Genomic DNA, 20,911 nt, shown 5'->3' with positions numbered 1-20,911 from the left:
TCTTCATTTTAACTGAATAAACAGAACGGAGAAAAAAGTTGTAAAAATTCTTAATATGATTTATAATTATCTCTAATAATAATTTTAAATCAAAAATGTTCAAACTTCAAAAAACGGACAGAAATACAGAAAATACAGAAAATACAGAAAATCCAGAAAATACAGAAAATACAGAAAGTACAGAAAATACAGAAAATTCAGAAAATACAGAAAATACAGAAAATACAGAAAATACAGAAAATACAGAAAATACAGAAAATACAGAAAATACAAAAGAAATTAACATTTTTAAACTTAATCCGTAAATGGCAATTAACAATAAATAATATTTAAAAATGTCTACAACTTGACTTGTATTAAAAATGTCTACAACTTGACTTGTATTAAAAATGTCTACAACTTGACTTGTATTAAAAATGTCTACAACTTGANAACCAACTTTCCTAGTATACAGGCTGTTCTACAATATATTAGTTGCTGGTATACAGGTGTCCCACAATATATTAGTTCCTGGTATACAGGTGTCCCACTAGTTCCTGGTATACAGGTGTCCCACAATATATTAGTTCCTGGTATACAGGGTGTCCCACAATATATTAGTTCCTGGTATACAGGGTGTCCCATAATATATTAGTTCCTGGTATACAATTTAGGGATTATATAATCAGAGTTTGTGACAAAGACACAATTCCTTCGATGACGAGAAATTTCAGGATATCGTAATAAATATAAAAAAAAATATTATAATCAAAGCCAAAATGTTCGGTTTTTAAAGATAAGTGAAATAATTAAAACTATATTTTTTGACAAAGCACACAAAAACATTTATTTGCTTGTTACTGACAGACAGAGAAAAAGAGAACAAATACTGTAGTTAGATCTATTTTTATTTCCGTATTGGTATTTTTATTATATCTATACATTGTATCGATATTTTAGCATTCTGATCTTTTGTCTCTGTTGTTCTCAGTCAACTCATCTTCATCTTCTAAAAGGGAAACTTGATCAAAAACAATATTTACATCTTGTTGTCGTTGTGTAAATTTGATAAATATGAGTAAAGTTTTTAAAAGTTTTTAAAAAACGAACGTTTTTACAAGTTTATTTTGAAGAATAGGGGATGGAGGCTCCCTCCTCCCTAAAGTGCTCGTATTTGTCAAGTTACTGCCAGAAGACCAGAGTTTCAAGAAAATCTTGAGTTAATCTCTTATACTTGTTTCAGATTAAAAATATCATAAATGTCAATAATCTCTTTATTTTTTATGAAAAACTTCACCTTCTTGTATGCTTTCAATTCGTTTAACCACCTTGAATGCTGTCACACCCTGAATAGACATAGATTTCATTAAACAAGAAAAAAACGTTTCAAAATTTAATATTGAAAAATTATTTTTTACTCACCTCGAACATTTTCTTCAAAAAAGATATTGAATAGGTTATTAATCTGAACTAAACTATACTATAGTATTCCTAGAAAAGAAATAAGATAAGAAATAAAAAAATAAAAAATTGATTTTCTTTAAACCTTTAAATTAATTTTCTTTGATGTTTTGTCGAAAATTAATTTACTGATTTAAGTATAGACTCACATCTAAGAAAAATCAGTCATGCATAGCTGGAGACTCTAACCCTATTTTAGTCGTAAAGGCAGCTTAGTCAGGAGAAATGTTGTTTCACAAATTATATAAATTGTGGCCCTGTAACTACAATTGCTTCTAAAAAAAAATACAGGTACAGAAAAAGAATTTATATCTACTTATTTCAGAAATGGGAAGTAACAAAAAAACTGGGAAATGCATCTAATCTATAAATCACAATTTTTAAACCGATCAAATCAATTTAATCCTTTCGTATAGATTTACGCTTTTATCAGTTATATCTCCCTTCTATTCTATACTCCTTGAGCTGTAAGTATCTAATTAAAATTCTATATCTGGGGTGAAACAAAATCAGGAACCGAAATTAATGAATTTGAACCAACTTTCGCTACAAGTTTAAATTTGAATCCCCGCTTCAAATTCTTCCTTAATCTTTTACATTGAATCGGTGGTTCAAGAACTAGTAGTTGAGCGACATAGCTCAAATTCATTAAATTCGGTCCCAGCATAAACATTTACCCTTGCTTTAAGCCAAAGGTTGAACCCAACATCTTTCATTATCTCTTCTTCATAAAATAGAAAAAATAAAAATTAAATTTTTTTAAATGTAAAAAGCATAAAAGAGATGAAAGAGAACATTTACCTTTTTCTCTTGAAGGTCTTCGGATTGATATTTTAAGGGTTTTTTACTTTCAAGAATGTGGTCTGGAAAAATCTAAGTTTTTTTTTAACAGACCGGAGAAATGCTATTCAAAATTTCTATACGATCGTATACATTAGAGATTTATAAGAGATTTTTTATTTAAAGTTTTTAAAAAATGCTATAGAAAAATTTTCGTTATGAAAAAGATTACTACAAATTGAACCATAATTTTTTGTTGAAGCTATACTCCCTTTAATTCTTCGAAACCTCTTTCTTTTCTAAAGAACTGATTACTTGCCAAAAACTCAAATTTTCTAATCTTCAAAATTTTGCAAACTTTAAAGATCTTTCAAACAATAAATTCTGTGAATTCATACAAGCAAAAAATATAGTAAAATTAACATCGTTTATAGGTTGCAAAGATATAGGAAGCATAAAATTAGAGTTTATAGAGAGTTATCAGTTCCTTTGTATTTTGAAAAAAAAAATATTAAATCGAAATATCAATCCTCCTTGGGCTCCTATGAATTGACATAGAATCACCCCACTCCTATAAATAATAGATTAAAAAAGTTTAAAAAAAAAAGAAAACATATAAGTATCTACAGGGTGTCCTTTTAATCATGCCAATTTTCTATTCTTTGCAATTTATCCAATCTGTAAAAGAATTTAAGCAATCAAAATATGAATGTTCTGTTGTATACAATTCTAATTCATAATTCTAGTACCAACAAATCCGCTAATTCAGTTATTTCATTTGAGCCATAATCCAATATGGTGTTTTCTAAAGAAACAAGATTTGAACTATTCTTCTGACAAAGGATTGACTCAGCTTTGCAGGGATTACATTTTTAACTTTACCATCACTAACAAGAAGACTGTTCCTGTTGTGAAAGCCTTCAAGGGAGGGATTGTTGAGAACGTTGCCAAGGGAATCTCAGGAGATACTCTGCTGAGGGTTGCTGATGATTTTTGCATCTAAGCCAAATAATGCATTCAAGAGGGTGGTGGCCATTTCGAATATCTGTTTTAAAGGAAAAAAATGAACCAATTCATACAAAAAAACGTTTATATTTTTAGATTAAAAATGTCACTGAATAAATGTAACCAGATCTATATTGATCTGTTCATTATTAAGGTTTCAAAATTGGCACATTTAATAGGAAACCCTGTATATAAAGAATCATCGTCAAAAATAAATATATATCTATATATATAGGGTTGTCATCAAAGGATGAGACTGTAAAGACTTTGAAACTTCAACTAACGACGATCCTAAATTTTAATGTAGTCCTTTGCCGTGAATGCTGTCTTTGAATGTTTTTTTTTTCAACAATTTGGTTGAAAAAAACATCCTAAGGCAGCATTCACGGAATTCAAAGATAGAAAGACGTGTATAGTTGCATGAGATTATGGATATAAGGAAGCAGACAGTATAAATTCTGTACAGTCGTCTCTGAAGTCTAATTTTTTTGGGTAACCCTGTATGTATATAATTAATCTCTTGGTCTTTGGTTGTTTGTTTGTTCGAAGCTTTAGATGAAAGAATTACGTTTTTTTTTAACTGATTATCAACAATCTATGTACACATATAGTATACATATATATTTGTATGCATGTTTATAAATATGTTGCATAAGATAAAAAAGATTAATCTACCTCCTTGCTATTCTCTACCCATGCGTCCATCCAAGCTGAGAATAGGTTTTCACGAACATCAGGGTTCTAGAGAGTTTAGAATAGGTTTGAAAGACTTTATTAACAGTTACTTAAAATGTTTAGATAATTTGGAAGTTCATTTGTACATTTGTATGTAATTTTATAATGCCTCTTTTATTTTAACCCTATTCCGACTGACGTCTGGTTTACCCAAAATAGTCAGGGGAGGGGGGGTTCCAGGGACCCCCCTTCCTCTACTTCCTTATTATGTTACAAATCTACAACATTTCATACACTTTTGGAAAGTTCTTGGGCTCTACTTAAATAATCTGCGAAAAATTTGAAAATTTACATAATTCAAAATATTTTTTGCAATATCAAGTTATTTAGCAAAAAATACGCAATTTGTATTGTACTGAATTCCCACCTCTAATCCTCCTCGTTGAGATTTGTCTCGCCATTTCCGGGCAATATTCTCCAGAGATGGACGGGGGCAAGAATCTCCATAGATTTCTCGATTTTTTAAACGAAAAAACTATAATTATAAAAAAGTGTGTAAGCTTTTTATTAACTGAGATGTATTACGTGGATATAGAGATTATTGGTTGATATCTATCTTTCGTTAATCTGCAGATTAATTTTCTCTGTATACGATATCCCTTGATCGTGAAGAGTGTCGACTGTGAACTTAACGCCAGGTAGTTTTGCATTAATTCATTGAAGAAAAAGAGAAATTTCAGATATCCATAATCAGAGATAAAGCAAATTCCGCGTGAAATTTAAAATTTAGGTCAGTGAGATCGAAAGCGATTGGGATTATTGGTTTTCAATACAAAAGTTCCAGCGAAAAATAAGCGCTTTTTATCGCTACTAATCTTACTTCTAGCTGTTGCATCTATTAGGGGAAAATTGTTAAAAACGAGACTCATGCTGAAGAATGTAGCATCCATACAAATTCAGAAAGTTGGAACATTCAACTCAGATTGTAAAATAATCAATTTAATTCCTACCAAATCATTCAGATATTGAAAACAAAAGTCATCGATTATTTTTCGACGCATTCGTATCTAGTTAATATTTCATAATATTTTTGATTTTGTTGCTTAAAAATAATATTTGACTGCAGGCTGGATTTTCGAACATTCCTAGAAAATATAAAAATGTCGAAGCAGGAGTAAATGTTTTCAAAAGTAACAGATCATAGAATTAAAAATATTAACTAAATACGAATCCGTCGAAAAATAATCGATGATTATTGGTTGTAATATCTGAATGATTTGCTTTGAGTTAATTTGATTTTTTATGAACCGAGTTGAATGCTGCAACTTTCTGAGTTTGTATGGACGCTCGTTCTTCAGCATGAGTAGTTTTTAACAATTTTCTCCTTATAGACGCAATAGATAAAAGTAAGAATTTTCGCCGTAAGTCTATACCCCCTTTAATTTTTCGCGAACACTCACTTTAAAGGGGTACATGCAACGTTATACTACATAGAGAGTCGATTATAATTACATCTATTAAAAGTTATAAAGTTATGTCGTTTAGCTCTATCTATCTCAATTAAAAGTTCCGGACTTTTTCAAAAAGGAAAAAAAATCAATCCTTGCATTAAAAAATATCTTATGTTGCTTAGAAAAAAATTGGTTTTATTGGTTCATTTTCATATTATCAGCTTTTCTAATTGTGTGGTGGAAGACCAGATTCAAATTGTAATCGCGTAATCGGATTTTCAAAATTTTGCAATTCTAACTAAATTTAATTTTTGGAACATTTTGAAAATCCACGACATTTTTTTTTTGAAAACGGCGAAATTTTTTGTGTGAATGTTTTTCAATGCATACAAAGAGAATATATTCACAATTGAAATAGAAGATGGGCGGGAAGCGACCTAAAAGCCTAATAATTTAATATTTCTTCAAAGTTTATAATTAAGATACCAAAGTTGTGAGAATAATCTTCTGCTAATTGCAACTATATGGGGTTGATTAAAGTTTTACAACGTCTAAAACTGTGTGAAAATAAAATTCTAAATTAGAATTCTAAAAGTGTGTTTAAAGTTTCGCCACATTTATGTAAAAAGCAGTATGGAGAGGGAGAGGGCTAACGGCTGTGAACGACTATTCATTGCAACATTTTGTCTCTCGATAGCTATGAACCACATCAATTCACTGTCCCAACATTTATGAAATTATTAGAGTTTGGCTTTTTCAAAAAAACTTAAATATACATAATAACTATTCAGTTTTAGAATTATTTTCATTAATTTTCCAAAAATAAATAAATTGAAATAAACTTGCTTCTTTTAAAGCGTTATACAGGATATCATTTCAAACACATTATTTATTGATATTTAATTAAATATTAATTTTAAGTTTTATGGGTTCATCTTCTAGATGAAACCGCTTAATTAAAAAACTGATTCTTTTAAAGCATTGAACATTTAGAGACAAAAGAACTAGCAGAACTAAAATTTTGTGGCTCGGCCCAAGGAAGGAAAAATAGTTGTGGTTCATATGCACATGCCTTCCCACCCCCTTCCTCCTTCTCCTTGGTGTACATTTCCAGTATTTATAAATAGAAGATTTCACAAAACATTTGGCCCATTTCTCCAGAAATATGTTAAACAGTGTTTACTTAATGTTTCGAAAACAAGTTAAGTATCTATCTATCTTTTTATGGTGTTGCTAATGTGGAAACCACAGTTAGAATTTAAACTATAAACCCGGAAAAAGGAAAAGGTCATCTGAGCCAAAGACTTTTGAATAGATTCGAATTGTTTAAATGATTTTAAACAATTCGAATCACGAGAAGTTAAACTGATCTATCATTAGTTTTTACCAGTGATTGTCGATCATAATGAGGTAACCCAATTTTTGCTTTCTAATTTTAGCATATTATAGAATTTAAAAAAATTAAGAATAAAAGGATAGATTACACTTTCATATAAATAATATGCTCTATTTTTACATAGCGTTGCATATTTAAAAGCAAACGGTAATTAGTAAAAAAAAATAATATTGAAAAATACCTTTTTCGCTTTAAAAAAATATCTTTAACCAGAAGTCGAAATGAAATATTTAAGTTTTCTTTCACAGATTCCAGAGACTTTTGCAAATCATTTAAAAAATATATAACTTACTATATAGTTAAATGATAATTTAAAAAAAAAATTCTCATCTAGGACATTTAAAAAAAAGCACTGGATTTTGAAACAGTTTATCCCTTATCAGAGCGCCATAACCAACGAGATTATAGTGAATAGAGTGATGATGTACGCTAATCCTTTACTAATTTTATAGGCCATAAACTTCAATAAAATAAGTTAACCTGAAAGGCTTCATGAAGATCGCAAAACTCTTGTCGCACCATTGTAGTGTCATAAACCTTCCCTACCTTCATTCAAACCTGTCATTAACCTTCCCTATCTTCATTCAAACCTGTCATAAACCTTCCCTACCTTCATTCAAACCTGTCATAAACCTTCCCTACCTTCATTCAAACCTGTCATAAACCTTCCCTACCTTCATTCAAACCTGTCATAAACCTTCTCTACCTTTATTCAAACCTGTCATAAACCTTCCCTACCTTTATTCAAACCTGTCATAAACCTTCCCTACCTTTATTCAAACCTGTCATAAACCTTCCCTACCTTCATTCAAACCTGTCATAAACCTTCCCTGCCTTCATTAAAACCTGTCATAAACCTTCCCCAAATTTATACAAGCCTTTCATAAACCTTCCCTACCTTTATACAAACCTGTCATAAACCTTCCCCACATGTATACAAACCTGTCATAAACCTTCCCTACCTTCATTCAAACTTGTCATAAACATTCCCTACCTTCATTCAAACCTGTCATAAACCTTCCCTACCATCATTCAAACCTGTCATTAACCTTCCCTACCTTCATTCAAACCCGTCATAAACCTTCCCTACCTTCATTCAAACCTGTCATAAACCTTCTCTACCTTTATTCAAACCTGTCATAAACCTTCCCTACCTTCATTCAAACCTGTCATAAACCTTCCCTACCTTCATTCAAACTTGTCATAAACATTCCCTACCTTCATTCAAATCTGTCATAAACCTTCCCCACCTTCATTCAAACCTGTCATAAACCTTCCCTACCTTTATACAAACCTGTCATTAACCTTCCCTACCTTTATTTAGGCCTGTCATAAACCTTCCATACTTTCATTCAAACCTGTCATAAACCTTCCCTACCTTCATTCAAACCTGTCATAAACCTTCCCTACCTTTATTTAAAACCTGTCATAAACCTTCCCTACCTGCATTCAAACCTGTCATAAACCTTCCCAACCTTTATTTAAACCTGTCATAAACCTTCCCTACCTTTATTTAAACTAGTCATAAACCTTCCCTACCTTCATTCAAACCTGTCAGAAACCTTCCCTACCTTTATTCAAACCTGTCATAAACCTTTCCTACCTTTATACAAACCTGTCAATAACCTTCCCTACCTTTATTCAAACCTGTCATAACCTTGCCAACCTTCATTCAAACCTGTCATAAACCTTCCCTACCTTCATTCAAACCTGTCATAAACCTTCCCTACCTTTATTCAAACCTGTCATAAACCTTCCCTACCTTCATTCAAACCTGTCATAAACCTTCCCTTCCTTCATTTAAACATTTCATAAACCTTCCCTACCTTCATTCAAACCTGTCATGAACCTTCTCTACATTTATACAAACCTGTCATTAACCTTCCCTACCTTTATTCAAACCTGTCATAAACCTTCCCTTCCTTCATTTAAACATTTCATAAACCTTCCCTACCTTCATTCAAACCTGTCATGAACCTTCTCTACATTTATACAAACCTGTCATAAACCTTACCTACCTTTATTCAAACCTGTCATAAACATTCCAAACCTTTATTCAAACTTGTCATAAACCTTCTCTACCTTTATTCAAACCTGTCATAAACCTTCCCTACCTTTATACAAACCTGTCATTAACCTTCCCTACCTTTATTTAAACTTGTCATAAACCTTCCCTACCTTTATACATTCAAACCTGGCATAAATCGTCCCTACCTTTATACAAACCTGCCATAAACCTTCCCAACCTAGTTACAAACCTGTCATAAACCTTCTCAAAAATTAAACAAACCAGTCATAAAGCTTCCTTACTTTTATACAAACCTTTCATTAACCTTCCTTCATTTTATAAAATCCTTTTATAAACCTTCCCAACTTTATACAAACCTGTCATTAACCTTCTCAACCTTCATAAAATCTTTTTGCAAACCTGTTTTAAACCTTTCCAACCTTTATACAAGCCTGTCATAAACCTTTCTTTAATTATTATTTTAGTATTTTAAATTAGTAATGACAGGTTTGAACCTTTTTCGGTAAACGACATTGTTTTCCTTCCTGTAAATAAAGTAATTATTTAAATTATATTTTTAAGTGTTTTTTAGAGAACTTTATAAATTTGTAGTTCAGTTGACTTCTTGAATGTTGATTGATTGAAATTTGATGCATTGATTTATTGATTTGATGCATTGATTTATTGATTTGATGCATTGATCTGTTGATTTGATGCATTGATTTATTGATTTGATGCATCGATTTATTGATTTCATGCATTGATTTGTTGATTTGATGAATTTCTTTATTGATTTGATGTTTTGATTTATTGATTTGATGCATTGATTTATTGATTTGATCCATTGATTTATTGATTTGATGAATTGATTTATTGATTTGATGCATTGATTTATTGATTTGATCCATTGGTTTATTGATTTGATGCATTGATTTATTGATTTGATGCATTGATTTATTGATTTGATCCATTGGTTTATTGATTTGATGCATTGATTTATTGATTTGATGCATTGATTTATTGATTTGATGCATTGATCTGTTGATTTGATGCATTGATTTATTGATTTGATGCATTGATTTGTTGATTTGATTTATTGATTTGATGTATTGATTTGTTGATTTGATTTATTGATTTGATGTATTGATTTATTGATTTGATGCATTGATTTATTGATATGATCCATTGATTTATTGATTTGATGAATTGATTTATTGATTTGATGAATTGATTTATTGATTTGATCCATTGGTTTATTGATTTGATGCATTGATTGAATGATTTGATGCATTTAATTTATTAATTTGATGCATTGATTTATTGATTTGATGCATTGATTGATTGATTTGATGCATTGATTTATTAATTTGATGCATTGACTTATTGATTTGATCCATTGATTGATTGATTTGATGCATTGATTTATTGATTTGATGAATTGATTTATTGATTTGATCCATTGGTTTATTGATTTGATGCATTGATTGATTGATTTGATGCATTTAATTTATTAAATTATTAGATTGAATGACGCAATTTTTCATACAATCATTTGTCCTACAAGAACTTGTCCTACACATCATTTGTCCTACGCTATAGGACAAGTAAAAAGTAGGTAAATTATATGTAGAACAAATGGTTGTAAGACAAATGATGTTTCCTCTCTCTTTGGGACAAATTATGTGTGGAAAATATGGTTGTAAGACAAATGATGTTTTCCTCTCTCTTTGGGAAAAATTATGTGTGGAAAATATGGTTGTAGGACAAGTGATTGTATTCAAATGACAAAGTGCCGATAAAATAAAAATGAAGGATTTACTTTTTGTTTAATTATTGCTTGTCTCTTCTCCTCTAGTTGTAGCTGGCATCTATAGTACTAAAATAAATTTGCTAGAAAATCAGTCTAGTTGTAGCTGGCATCTATAGCGCTACTATAAAATCGTTTGAAAATCAGTCTAGGGAAGATCAAGAGTAAATGAAGTTTATATATATAATTAGCTTTATACAAAAAACAAAAACTGTTTAAAATTCAGTCATACTGATGAGAACTAATAAGACGAAACACTGTCTCTATGGATAATATAAATAAGTAATCCACCTGGTTTGCTAGTCGTTGACACCCTTGCAGCTTGTCTTCTGTAGTTTTGTTTTATAAAAAAATATTATTTTGTTAAAGGGAGAGACTGACTAGACATATTAGTTGAGCTGAAAGTGCAGTATTGTAGAGAATTGTTGACAAATGTAACAATAATTCCACAGTAAACTAATTATTTGCTTAGGAACAGGTTGAGAAAATAGAAATTAACTGTTATCATCGAAATTAAGTAATCTTATTTAGTTATTGATGTTTGATGTTCACAAACATTTTCTGTAGATTTTCTGGAATTATTATTGTAAAGACAGACGACATTTAAAGAAATTGAAGAAATCTGCGAACAAAGCTTCAATTTAATTGCGATAAAGAAATAATTGATTTCTTCACAAAAGTCTATTAAGAAATATGTTCCTAAACAACTTATTAATTTACCATAGATTTTTGATTAAAAATCGATTCTAAAAACCATCCCTCCAGAATAGACAATCCAGGAGGATTTTAAAGATTGAATTTTCTCTCTTGCTTAACAATTATATGCTGTAAAACGTTTCATAGGTCTCAAAGATCTCAAATAAAACATGAAAAATGTCTCTACAATATTGCTCTCTAAGCTGTTGGCAACCCATGGGCAGATTGATCAAAATGTCATTTTCTCATATCCACAGTGTTATGGGTTCAACGTCCTTCAGAAAATGCTACAGGGTGTCCCAAAAAACATGGGAATTCAGTGAATTCGTCTTTGTTATGAATTAGCATTGTAATACCTAATTTCTAAAGCCATAACATTATTATGTCTGCTAGAGTTTATTTTATGAAAAGGGTAAAAGTCTGTAAAGATGTGTCTATAATGTCTCCGCAAGATGAACAGTGAAGACGGACTAGTTTACTCTGTTTGTATACTGCAATTTTCTTGTTTTACTTAGTATAACTGTATACAGTCAAAACATAAACAAACTAAATGTGAACATAGCAGACGGAACTCTTACTTATTACAGCTTTCTCAGTAGGTATCACTATACTAAATCTAAGAATTACTTAAAAAGACGATATCGAATTCGTCACTGAATTCCCATGTTTATTGGGACACCCTGTATATTGAATGTCGTATTCTTCATTCTTTTCTTTCTAGAATCTGGTCATTTTTTAAAGAATCAAATCAAACCCATTGACAAAATGGCAGAATCGACTAGCGACTTTTCTAAATAAAAAGAGTTGATGGATAGACAATGAATTAACTATTTGTTGGTCACTATTTTTTAAGTTTGAAGGCCTGTATAAGTAATTTAAATAAAATTCCTAATGAAATTGTAGACAGCATTTTCAAAGCACTTTGAGCCCTTCCAGTAGTCATCTTAACCTGTATACATATGTCTATTAAGATTGTTTGTTTTGCGCAAATTTAACAGAAAAATCCACACTGTACAAGTTACAAAGAAAGATGAAAGCTTGTTTGCATGTCTGGTTGTATGCTTATTGTGAGAAATGTGAAGTTTTGAATTGAAGTAGATTCAAATAAACAAATACCGTACTGCAGTGCTTCCCCATTTCAAAGGTTTTTTTCATAAACATCAATATAGTGGCTTAAAGTACTGTTACCAGAATCAGCTGGTTTCTGCATAGAATGTTAGTAGGGTTTCCAGCGATTGAAACTTACGTTTCGCGAAAAAATACGAAAATTTTCGTACCTTTATCGCTAACTTTTTTGCGGAATTTCGCATTTTGTTGCTAACATGAATGAAGCAAAAAATGCAAACACAATGCTAAATTTTTTCTCAAGAAAATTCAAAATCCGCAAAAACCATAAGTGTTTCTGTCTTTCCACGTACGTTCATCAAAATCCAGCACGCCATGAGCCAGCCAATTACATGAAAGAATCTTTTAAATGGACTGTATTTTTCGCGAAATTTTAGTGTCTTTTGTATAAATTCCGCTTTTTTTCGCAAAATTATCAAATTTTTTCACAACATGTTTGCATTATTTTTTTCTCATTTTTTCTCAAGATCTTCGCATTCCCTATTTCGAGGAAATTTAGGTTTTTTGCAAACTCGCGATCAGAATGACTCAAAAATACGAAAATTTTATCTTTTCTCGTAAAAAATGCTAAACTTTTGAGAAATTGTTTTTCTGGATGGAGAAGAGCACAGGAAACACATCAGTGAGTACAGGAAACCCATCAGTGAGCACAGGAAACTCATCAGTGAGCACAGGAAACCCATCAGTGAGTACAGGAAACTCAAACCTGTGAATCTGGATGGAGAAGAGCACGGGAAACCCATCAGTGAGTACAGGAAACCCATCAGTGAGTACAGGAAACTCAAAACTATGACTCTGGATGAACTGTAGTAGCAGAATTATATCTACATCGCTTCAGTTCTTTATTTCTTTTATTTGTTTCTCCCTTAATATAAATGTTCCATTACTTTGTTCTTTTATTGATGACTACTTGAATATAGATATCCCCCTTAAATTTAATAGTACTCAATAGTTCCTACTGACTTGAAGCTACATATAACATCAGATTTCTCAAATACTACCGTACAATCTATACCTAATCAAACATACAGGGTGTCCCAAAAAACATGGGAATTCAGTGACGAATTCGATATCGTCTTTTCAAATAATTCTTAGATTTAGTATAGTGATATCTACTGAGAAAGCCGTAATCTGTAAGAGTTTCGTCTGCTATGTTTACATTTTGTTTGTTTATGTTTTGACTGCAACCGGTTGTACTTAGTAAAACAAGAAAATTACAGTATACAAACAGAGTAAACTTGTCCGTATTCCTTGTTCATCTTGCAGAGACATTATAGACACATCTTTGTAGTCTTTTACCCTTTTCATAAAATAAACTCTAGCAGACATAATAATATTATGGCTTTTGAAATTAGGTATTACAATGCTAATTCATAACAAAGACGATATCGAATTCGTCACTGAATTCCCATGTTTTTTGGGACACCCTGTACAATGCCACCCCCTGGTTGTGTACTTGAAATTAACCGATTTTACAGTGACGAGCGTGTTTTTTAATTTAGTTCTTTGTTTAAAATTCTAAATTAAGAAAGTTGTAAGAAATCTTAGTTTCCACACAAAACTGAGTTTCCAAGTTATTGTCTACATTGGAAAATACAGGGATACCCACAACTGTTGAGATTGTAATGACGACCGGAAACCATCGAAACATGACGATCCCCGGGTTAATTTATGTATTCTGCCTTAGATATACAGGATGTCCCGCGAAACATGACAGTTGGTGAATAGTTTAAAATTTATCCTTCCATATTTATATGTTAAGTTGGTTGATATTGAAGAGAATGATGAAAAATATTGTATGCCAATTATATTATTGTAAAATGGATTTCTAAGTAAAATATGTTTTTAATGTAAAAGATGTTTTTAACGAAATAACATACAAAAAGTCTTTAATATCCAATATAATATATGGAAGAAGACATTCAAAACTATTAAACATCTGTCATCTTTTGTGGGACACCATGTAGTAACCTATGATGGCTTATTCAATGATTTCACAAAGAAACAAATAAGTTACAGGGAATCGTGAATATAAGGAAACAGACAGTATATCGTACAATCACCTCTGAGTCTCATCCTATGTGGGTAACCATGTATAAAAAAACTCAAAAACAAATGATATTCATATAAATTGCTCATTTATAAAAAAAGGTTTGAAATGTCGTCTTCTGTAAAGTTCATATTCGAGCTAATTATTTCCCAATCTTTTCCCTCTCTTTATTTAGTTAATTTCCCCCTGGTGAACTTATCTTTTCCCTGTAAAACTTTAAAGTTCAAAAATATTTATTTTGCGTACATTTCCAGAAATGTCTTTATCATTTCATCTTCGAGGAATTACAGAGCGTCCCATATGATTAGATTATCTCCAAGCTTGAACGCCAAAATACGCACAAAATACTCGAAAAAACCTAGTATTTTCTGCATGCAAATCTATATATTCGTTCTTTTAAATTTTATGAGTAGTCCCGGAAATCGTAATTTAAAACTATAACCATAGAGAATATATATATTAGAGGGGAATTTACTAGAAAAAAGTGTAAAACGGCCATTTTGTTGTACTGTTTCCATACTGCAGGTGTACTTCACATATTTATGCTATAAACGTTTTGGTCTCTGGAATATCATTTTATAGAAAATCTAAAATTATTGTTAAAAGAAACCCAAATTATGAAATAGGCTGGTTTCATATTTGACCAATGAACATTTCACAGACTCTATGCCTTCCACTTTACAAACGATGATTTTCCGTTATAACTATAAATCAAATTATGTTTTTTATTCACCTAATTCAAATTATAAAGTTTATTTAACAACTTTTAAAAAAATCGAAATTGAAATGGATAGTCTAAGGAACATATACTGTATTAATGTACTCTACTGCAAATAATTTGTGAACATTTACGATTTGTACACTTTGAACTCCCTTTCAGGCTGAAAGGGACTGAAAAAATTCATACCGAGAGATTCTTTTAATTCCTCTCTATATATTCTATTCTCTATGACTATAACACAATCCATTATGATGTGCACACTCCACAGACTACACAGACTGCTCATACATTTTACATGGATAGGCTGAGCAGGCCTATAGGCACTACAACTTTTACAACTTTAAAAGAAACACTCCAATTTTAAACATAAACCATAACGTTAATGAATATTGTCTATTCTTAAAGATTTTGCATTTCCTATTAAAAGGATCCTTAATTATTCCTGAATACAGATGTTTGCTGATTGGTCGTGTACTTGTGCACAATAGAACATGCTGTGGAAAATATCGCATGATATAGATGTTAATCGATCTCTGTAACTCTCTTATCTCTGGCACACTCTATCTTTTGATAATGTTTAAATGTAAATTTTACTATTACCTTCTTAGAACAAACTGGTTTAAAAGCTTGTACTATATAGTCCACAGAAGGGCCTCGAATTTTCAAATCATCATGTTTCTAAAAAGAAATTTACTATTTGCCACAATTTAAAATTCCTATATCTTTGCATCATGTTTGTGATATTAGATATTACAAGTACCATGAATTCTGTTAGATCAAAAAATCTAAGTTATGAAATATCAAAGGCAAAAACTACATGGATTAGACAATTTGGGATTGTGACCAAGAATTAATTCATTTCATAAAACTTTCTTGGAGACGAATTGTTGTGATTAATACAGTGAAACCCTCAATGACGCATACATCGAAAGAATTCATCAAATCTCGTATTCTTCACTTCTTCACTTTAATTAAATGATTACATGGAACTCTTTAAATCTGTTCCCGCAAATTCATAGCTATTTATTTATTTTCGCAAATACTAAAATTTACGTAATATAGTATAAACCTCATTGAAAATTTGTCAAGACGACATTTGATAAATTCTTCCCATGTATTCGTTATTAAGGGTTTCACTGTACATTTTTGTTATACATATAATGATCAAATACAACTTTTTCCAAAAAATGTGGCATCTTTATCAGAATTTCTTAATCAGAAACTTAAAAGATATTTTCAAAACAAAGATTTAGTTTTGAATCGCATTTTTTAAAGTTAAAAATCTTTGCAAAATTCAGTGCAAAGAAAAATGAATTTCTACTAAAACCTCGAGTACTATATTTTGAAAGTTTCAGTCATAATTGTTTAAGCCAACTTGTGAACATAAATTCCAAAAATTGCTATAGTCATGTATAATATATAGTCATAATATATCAGTTTTCTGTTTGAAGTGTCATTTTAGCATTTTTAATTGTTAGTCACAAAAATTATTTATCAGAGATTATTAAACTCAAAAAAATACAAAATATTTCAGAATTTCTTTTTTTTTAATGTTTGACACCATTTCTTCAAAAGAATAAAAAAATTAATTATTTTTTTTTAGGTTTTTAAAGATTTGTTTTTAAAGATTTGCTTTAAAGATTTGTTTTAAAGATTACCGACTCCATTGCACGAACACAGGCCCTCACAGTGCAGATTATGATTCTCCATCTTCTCTTTTTATAAAACAGAAGAAAAAGTAATATAATTGTTTTGTAAACAAGAATTATATTCTTAACCCTATTCCTGCTCATCCTTCGTGGATTACCCTGTAAAACACAGTTCATGCGCTAAACGGGTATGATCTGATTCTGAAAGGGATCTGATTATGATTGGTTAAATACCCCCCCCCCTAGAATTCAAGGGGGGGGTATTTACCCCCAGGATTCTAGGGGGGGGGGTAAATAACCCCAATAACCCCCCTTATGTCCGCCACTGGATCTGAAAGGGATCTAATTATGATTGATAAGAATTAATCGACTACAGTCTTGCTGGCAATCTGGATCCGTAAGATCTACGTGTTTAAATGTCGTCTTCCAAGTAAATGCAGTTCAATAAGCTTAGATAAAATATTGAACTCTATGCTCGAAAATTGACTAGCTAGTTCTGTACCAATATTCTATAATTGAACTTATACCTAGAGAAGAGTTCTATATTTGAACCTATATATACCTAGAGAAGTGTTCTTTAGTTGAACCTATACCTAGAGAAGAGTTCTATATTTGAACCTATACCTAGAGAAGTGGTCTATAGTTGAACCTATACCTAGAAAAGAGGTCTATGATAAAACCTATACCTAAAGAAGAATTCTATGATTGAACTTATACCTAAAGAAGAGTTCTATATTTGAACCTATACGATCTAGAGAAGAGTTCTATATTTGAACCTATACGACCTAGAGAAGTGTTCTACAGTTGAACCTATACCTAGAGCAGTGTTCTATAGTTGAACCTATACTTACAGAAGTGCTCTATATTTGAACCTATAACTTCCTCGAGAAGTCTTATATAGTTGAATCTATACTTAGAGAAGAGTTCTATGGTTAAACCTATACCTTGAGAAGAAGAGCATTCTGTATCATCTGAAGACTGGCAGCAGTCAGTTGTTCATCCCAGGTATATTTCTTGCTGCTCACACAAGCACTTTTCCACTGATTAACAGCAGGGGAATCTATAGAACAAGATTGCTGATTTACCGAATTATTATCCATTTGATTTCAGGTATTATTGATCATGGTTTTGAAAATGTTGTAATTTGGCGAATGAATAATACCAAAAACTACCTATATGAAATGTTACCTAGACAAAGTGTACTATAATATAAAATTTTACCTAGACAAAGTGTACTATAAGTCTATAATATGAAATGTTACCTAGACAAAGTGTACTATAATATGAAATGTTACCTAGACAAAGTGTACTATAATATGAAATGTTACCTAGACAAAGTTAAACAAAACGTCGTTTATTTGACAGCACAGGTTGGAGTGCAAACTGATTTGTTTGTTGAATATCAAAGATTTCTTTTCCAAATTAGCGATTTTTTATTTCAAAATTTAGAGTGCACATAAATACCTGTTCAGGGCTACATCGAGGCTCGACTTTCCTATATCAGCCAGACTATACATTTTTGTAAATCTTAATTATAGATTTTAAATATTTAGATTTAGAAAGTTTTATCAAATAAAAAATTGTATTAACTTGGATCAAATATCTATTTCATGTATTCACATTAACCCAATTCAATCTTACGAAATTCCGAAGACCCCAGTGCAGGAAAGGTTTATGAACAATCGAATTTGAAAAATGTTGCCTAAAAATGTCGAAATTTATCATTTATCATGCACAACTTTAACATCTGCAAAAATTATTCTATATTGGAGAATAGATAAAATATGGCGGCTTGAAAATCAACAGTCAAAGGCTAAAATTGTTACAAAAAAGTAGTATTATGTATGTGAGTGTATCTGTGAGATTGAGGTGAAGTGCTCTTGAGTTTAACCACAAAGTTTAATTTCCGTTTTCTCTTGTCTCTTAGTATAAAGAATTGAAACAGAAATATAATTATATATAAACATTATTATTCTTAAATATTGTTCAATATTTGTAACTTTTTTACTTTACATTGAACTAGAGGAACCTATAGATAGATAGATAGATAGATAGATAGATAGATAGATAGTGGTTGGTGCAAATGTTTGTTTTCAATACTGGTCTCCAGTATTGCTCTCCAATATTGCTCTTCAATATTGCTCTCCAATATTGCTCTCTAACGTTGCTCTCTAATGTTGCTTTCAAATTTGTCTCCAATGTTGGGGTTTAGTGTTTATCTTGAATATTGCTCTCCAATTTTGCTCTCCAATGTTGGTCTCCAATATTGGTCTCCAATGTTGGTCTCCAATCTTGGTGTCCAATATTGGTCTCCAATGTTGGTCTCCAATGTTGGTGTCCAATGTTGGTTTCCAATGTTGGTCTACAATGGTGCTCTCCAATTTTGTTCTCCAATGTTGGTCTTCAATATTGGTGTCTAATGTTGGTCTCCAATGTTGGTCTCCAATGTTGGTCTCCAATGTTGGTCTCCAATGTTGGTTTCCAGTGTTGGTTTCCATTGTTGGTCTCCAATGTTGCTCTCCAATGTTGCTCTCCAATGTTGCTCTCCAATGTTGGTCTCTAATGTTGGTCTCCAATATTACTCTCCACTGTTGATCTCCAATGTAGCTCTCCAATGTAGCTCTCCAGTGTTGGTCTCCAATGTAGCTCTCCAATGTAGCTCTCCAATGTAGCTCTCCAATGTAGCTCTCCAATATTGGTCTACAATGTAGCTCTCCAATGTTGGTCTCCAATGTAGCTCTCCAATATTGGTCTCCCATGAAGCTTTCCAATGTTGGTCTCCAATGTTGCTCTCCAATGTTGCTCTCTACTGTTGATCTCCCATGTAGCTCTCCAATTTTAGTCTCCAATGTTGGTCTCCAATGTTGCTCTCCAATGTTGCTCTGCACTGTTGATCTCCCATGTAGCTCTCCAATGTTGGTCTCCAATGTAGCTCTCCAATGTTGGTCTCCAATGTTGGTCTCCAATGTAGCTCTTCAATGTTGGTCTCCAATGTAACTCTCCAATATTGGTCTCCCATGAAGCTTTCCAATGTTGGTCTCCAATGTTGGTCTCCCATGTAGCTCTCCAATATTGGTCTCCAATGTTGGTCTCCAATGTATATTTAGTGTGACTGTAAATCAAAATTCCCGAGGACGGAAAGATAACCACTGACAATGTAGATTGTACACTGTACAAAGCCCGTCAAAAATTGAGAGATTAGAAAAATCTTGACTTTTTCAATATAAAGATTCAGAGCTGAAAACTTTAGATATCCTTAATCTCGATTACTTTATCTGAGTATCCAACCAATGGACACATTTTTGATTTTTTTTTCTTAAGCCGTTCTTAGTAGAGAAATATCAAAACCCGGGTTTTTAAATTAGAGAGTCCGTTTCTGTTATATAATCTTAAATGTCGCGCAAAATTTCAAATTTATCGGCTTCATTTACGCAACTCTGATTGGTTGAATTGTAAACACTATTCAAGATGCAAGTGCAAGATTAGGTTAGTCTCGATATTAAGAAAAAGAGAGGATAAAGTATTAATCTTGATATCCACCATTCTAAAGTTTTCAGCTCGGATTTATTAAATAAAGAAAACCTTTTCTTTACTGTTTACCCTAGTTTAATTTTTAGTATTTGTAAGAAAGAACCCAATATATTTGTGTTATTTAAAAAAATTGAATTTATTAATTTGAAATAGCGTTAGTAACAAAAGCTTATGTAACAATCTATAAAACGGAGAGTTTATAGTTTAATGTTAAGTTTATCCCTAAAGTTATGATATTTTAATTTTTAGCGTTTTATGTGGAAGCCTTTTATGTGGTTTCGTTTTTCTAGGAACGCCCTTAAAATCATTTTTGCAAGGTTTATAATATTTAAAAATATCCTGAAGGAAACGATATTAATTATTTTTAATTTTAGTTTATTTCGCGTTCGAATTATCGCTGTTAAAAGCTGTGAAATAAAACGTTTCATCTAAAAGAATTTTCTCATTTTGTTTTAGTTAAACCTGATAGAAATTCTACTTGTACTTCACACAATTTGTTTTCAAGTTTCAAATTACTTGTTTTAACCCTCAATTAAAAACCTTTTTAATGATTCGCCATTAAAAATTTTATCGGCTT

At 31.2% G+C, this 20,911-nt stretch overlaps 1 protein-coding gene and 3 long non-coding RNA genes across 5 annotated transcripts; all 4 read right to left on the bottom strand.

Moving 5' to 3' along the window:
* Window positions 1-896: 896 nt before the first annotated feature.
* Window positions 897-1,478, bottom strand: LOC111711481 (uncharacterized). The gene is made up of 3 exons (XR_002767257.1): window positions 1,402-1,478; window positions 1,277-1,325; window positions 897-988 (listed from the first exon to the last, which is right to left on the bottom strand). It is a non-coding gene; the product is annotated as an uncharacterized LOC111711481 (long non-coding RNA).
* Window positions 1,479-1,600: 122 nt separating this feature from the next.
* On the bottom strand, window positions 1,601-2,346 carry LOC111711479 (uncharacterized). The gene is made up of 3 exons (XR_002767256.1): window positions 2,242-2,346; window positions 2,118-2,164; window positions 1,601-1,715 (listed from the first exon to the last, which is right to left on the bottom strand). It is a non-coding gene; the product is annotated as an uncharacterized LOC111711479 (long non-coding RNA).
* A 320-nt stretch (window positions 2,347-2,666) lies between these two features.
* On the bottom strand, window positions 2,667-9,291 carry LOC111711485 (uncharacterized). Of its 2 annotated transcripts, XM_023485859.1 has the most exons (5): window positions 9,271-9,291; window positions 7,228-7,293; window positions 4,328-4,435; window positions 3,901-3,966; window positions 2,667-2,791 (listed from the first exon to the last, which is right to left on the bottom strand). In XM_023485859.1, the coding sequence occupies exons 2-5, from the start codon at window positions 7,267-7,269 to the stop codon at window positions 2,732-2,734; spliced, it is 276 nt and encodes a 91-aa protein (XP_023341627.1). In that variant the 5' UTR covers window positions 7,270-7,293; window positions 9,271-9,291; the 3' UTR covers window positions 2,667-2,731. The 2 variants fall into 2 exon arrangements, with proteins under 2 accessions (XP_023341627.1, XP_023341626.1); XM_023485858.1 differs by lacking the exon at window positions 9,271-9,291 and having other exon boundaries at window positions 7,228-7,527.
* A 2,855-nt stretch (window positions 9,292-12,146) lies between these two features.
* Window positions 12,147-17,863, bottom strand: LOC111711486 (uncharacterized). The gene is made up of 4 exons (XR_002767258.1): window positions 17,748-17,863; window positions 16,813-16,869; window positions 15,755-15,832; window positions 12,147-12,207 (listed from the first exon to the last, which is right to left on the bottom strand). It is a non-coding gene; the product is annotated as an uncharacterized LOC111711486 (long non-coding RNA).
* Window positions 17,864-20,911: the final 3,048 nt, after the last annotated feature.

This window comes from Eurytemora carolleeae, unplaced genomic scaffold (assembly GCF_000591075.1).
Source record: "Eurytemora carolleeae unplaced genomic scaffold, Eaff_2.0 scaffold1170, whole genome shotgun sequence".
NCBI lineage: Eukaryota > Metazoa > Arthropoda > Copepoda > Calanoida > Temoridae > Eurytemora > Eurytemora carolleeae.
Note: the sequence above shows the minus strand (reverse complement) of the source record. Positions and strands in the feature narration are given on the sequence as shown.